General features: G+C 45.1%; 1 protein-coding gene across 1 annotated transcript in view; it reads right to left on the bottom strand.

Annotated features, from left to right (window-relative positions):
- Positions 1-1,167: 1,167 nt before the first annotated feature.
- bub1ba (BUB1 mitotic checkpoint serine/threonine kinase Ba) overlaps positions 1,168-3,431 on the bottom strand; it is a 6,775-nt gene continuing 4,511 nt past the window's right edge. Inside the window, exons 10-13 of the mRNA XM_037685218.1 lie at positions 2,714-2,842; positions 1,807-1,901; positions 1,540-1,692; positions 1,168-1,305 (exon numbers count right to left, since the gene is read on the bottom strand). Of these exons, the coding sequence (XP_037541146.1) occupies positions 1,168-1,305; positions 1,540-1,692; positions 1,807-1,901; positions 2,714-2,842 (515 nt within the window). The remainder of the gene's footprint in view (positions 1,306-1,539; positions 1,693-1,806; positions 1,902-2,713; positions 2,843-3,431) is intronic.

Below are 3,431 nucleotides of genomic sequence, written 5' to 3'. Positions count from 1 at the left end.
AGATTACTGACATTTGAAGAAAATCTCTTTCAGTTTCTGAGGCAGTTGGAAGGTTCAGAAGTGAAGCTGACAGAAAAAAAAAAGTATTTTTAATTTATTGACAGTGGAACATGTTGAAAAGATAAAGAGTAAAAGTTGATGTTCTACAGGTGGAGCGAGGACACCTGCTGCTTCAGCTCGGACAGGACGGACACAGACGAGCGGCCGCCGGCGTTCAGCAGCGAGCGGAAAACTCTCCTCCACGTCGCATCGAACACGTCACTGCGAGGCAGAGGAGGCGTAATTTAAACTGACGTGAACTTTACTCACTTCAGCAGAATCTACACCTAATGTGAGATTACACAATTTACCAGACTAACAACACAAAATACCCACAGATACCATATTACACACATGTTAAGACGAGATAATCCCAGTTCCACTTGAAATAACAACTGAATGAGATAAACTCTGCTGACCAGAATAAGCTACTCTAATTACTCGATTCAATTAGACTGTATTACCCAATGACCAGCCTAAAATGAAGCCATTTACCGGAACAGATAATCTCATTTCTCTGTTAAAATAAACCTAATTCATCTGGTGGGATAAACAGATTAACTAAAGATACCTGCCTAAATTACCACTTTACCAGATTAAATGAACCCTAATTAATAAACCAGACACACCAAAATGTACTGTCCCAGAGGTTACCAAGTCAGATTAGGCCAGATTAGGAGGTTAAATAAGCAGGTAAATCAGTTGTCTGTAGGTACCAAGGCTCGTCTCCACAGAAGCGCTCTGCCGTCCAGATGCCGGCGTCCCTCACTGGGACCATCCTGCTGTTGGTCAGGAGGAAGTGGACTGTTTCTGCCACGCCCACCAGGTCCAGCTGACAGGGAGTAACAGGCCGGGATTAGAAGAATCTGACGTGAAAGATGCTGGGTTTTGACTGAGTGAGAAGGTTTGTACCATGTGTGGGGGGTCGGTTGGTTGGAGGAGACCCAGCCCGACGTAGGTCTGGGCTGAAGGGAGCAGCTGGACCGACGTGACGTCCGGCTGGAGGTCGAGGTCCACTGAGGACGACCAATCCACTGGGAAGACCCAGTCAGACTCCTGGAAACATCTGCAGAGAGAACCGTGAAGCTCAGACCTGCGGATCAGCCCCCCCCTCACCCCCATGGTGACCTACCTGTGGCAGGAGGTGAGAGTGCTGGGCTGCAGCGCCGCATGCAGCAGCCCGCAGGAGTGAAGCTGCAGCACCAAGTGCAGCAGCGCCAGGACTCTACGACAAACTGACGCCTCGGAGTTACATCCTGTCAGCTCCTGGGACACAAAACAACTTCCTGCTGACTCACAGACCCAGATTATCAGACCAAGATTAACAGATCCAGATTATCAGACCAAGATTAACAGATCCATATGGATAGATCCAGACTAATAGATCCAGATTAATCGAACCAGATTAACAGATCCAGAATAATGGAACCAGATTAACAGATCCAGAATAATGGAACCAGATTAACAGATCCAGATGAAAGGATCCAGGATCTGACTCACAGTGAGCATGTGATCCGGCGGCGAGGTATAAACGGTGACGCAGCCGTCCAGGAACAGGAAACAGCTGACGTGAGGGAGTTTGTCAGCAGCTGCTGAGCTCTTCTTCAAACGATGGAACTGATAAAAATCCCAGGGAACGGAACAGCTGTCCACCTGCGGCAGGTAAGCACAAGAACCCACCTGTCAGCATCATAAACGGGGCATAAAGACCGAGGGCGGGGTCAGAGACCCCCGGTGTCGGCGCAGGCTTGTTTGAACCAAGGTCACCTTGAGGAGAACGTGCTCGCTTTCGGTTTCTCCTCTAAAGATGGAGAAACTGCTTCTGTCCAAACATCTGGAGTGGATGGAGAACGTGCTGCCCCCTGGTGGACGAAACAAAACACGTCGGTTTGTCCAAAAACTGATCCTCGGAGAAATAAAACTTTTTTCTCAAATCTCTTCCTGCTCTCAGCTCGCTGCAGCTCGACGATCACAGAAACAAAGAACGAACTGATCGTCATTAAATTAATCCATCGTTCTGACCAGAAGGAGATTTCCTGGACAAAATCACCTCTCATGATATTTAATTCAAGATGGCCCCAAAGCCACACTTCACAAGACGTGTTAATGCTCAGAGTATGTGTTGAGAATAACCGTCAGCTACTACCACAGGATCTTCAGCTCATCATCTGTAAGTTCTGTTGGCACAACTAGCTGTGGCGGCCATCTTGAACTAGAACGACTCCAGATGTGACCCGTTGTAGAGGACGACGATTTCTTTAAGAGCTTCATTAAATCTGTCCACTGGGTCTTGAGATATTTTGCTAACACAAACAGACATTCTCTGTCTTCCCCAGTAATTAGTTTTTGATTTAATTTATTTTTTATTCTTTTTCATTACATTTATGATAAAAAAGAGAAGTGGTTGTTTTCTGAGTTGATTTTTAAAATAAATTAGTTTAATCTGACTTGAGCAGCTAGTTTAGTTGTTTATACGTTTATTACAATAAGAACATTTAATATTTTAAATTAGTGCACTGATGTTTATAAATCGTTAATTTTTAATGATTAAAAAAAATATTTGGATAAATAAATAACCTTCAGATAACTCAGGTCCATTTAACTTGTTTCATCTTTGATTTTTTTATTTTCATTTTCAGATAAATGTCGATCCACAGATATTTAAAATAATTACCCAAGTCCAGAACACTGTTCTCCGCAACATCAGGGAGGGGGCGGGGCTCTGAGAACAAGTCTGGACAGGAAGTGATGTCACAGCGTTCCAGCAGTCGCCTGCGAACATCTGGGCTGCAGGGATCCACAGCTGGAAGAGAAAGAAAGTCAGAACTGATCCAGAAACGCTCGCAGGTTGTGAACAGAGCAACGGCAGACATGAGCGTCGGGCCTGAGGTGAACGATTCATTTAGAGTCGGTCACGAGGAAAACGATTCATTTAGAGTCGGTCCTGAGGTGAATGATTCATTTAGAGTTGGCCACGAGATGAATGATTCATTTAGTCGGTCACGAGGTGAACGATTCATTTAGAGTCGGTCACGAGATGAACGATTCATTTAGAGCTGGTCACGAGGAAAACGATTCATTTAGAGTCGGTCATGAGGAAAACGATTCATTTAGAGTCGGTCCTGAGGTGAATGATTCATTTAGAGTTAGTCCCGGGGTGAACGATTCATTTAGAGTCGGTCCCGAGGTGAACGATTCATATAGTTTGTCCCGAGGTGAACGATTCATTTAGAGTCGGTCACGAGGAAAACGATTCGTTTAGAGTCGGTCCTGAGGTGAATGATTCATTTAGAGTCGGTCATGAGGTGAACGATTCATATAGTTTGTCCCGAGGTGAACAATTCATTTAGAGTTGGTCCCGAGCTGAACGATTCCTTTAGAGTTGGTCCCGA

Source organism: Nematolebias whitei, chromosome 12 (genome assembly GCF_014905685.2).
Source record: "Nematolebias whitei isolate Nwh7 chromosome 12, NemWhi1, whole genome shotgun sequence".
NCBI classification, from domain to species: Eukaryota; Metazoa; Chordata; class Actinopteri; order Cyprinodontiformes; family Rivulidae; genus Nematolebias; species Nematolebias whitei.
Note: the sequence above shows the minus strand (reverse complement) of the source record. Positions and strands in the feature narration are given on the sequence as shown.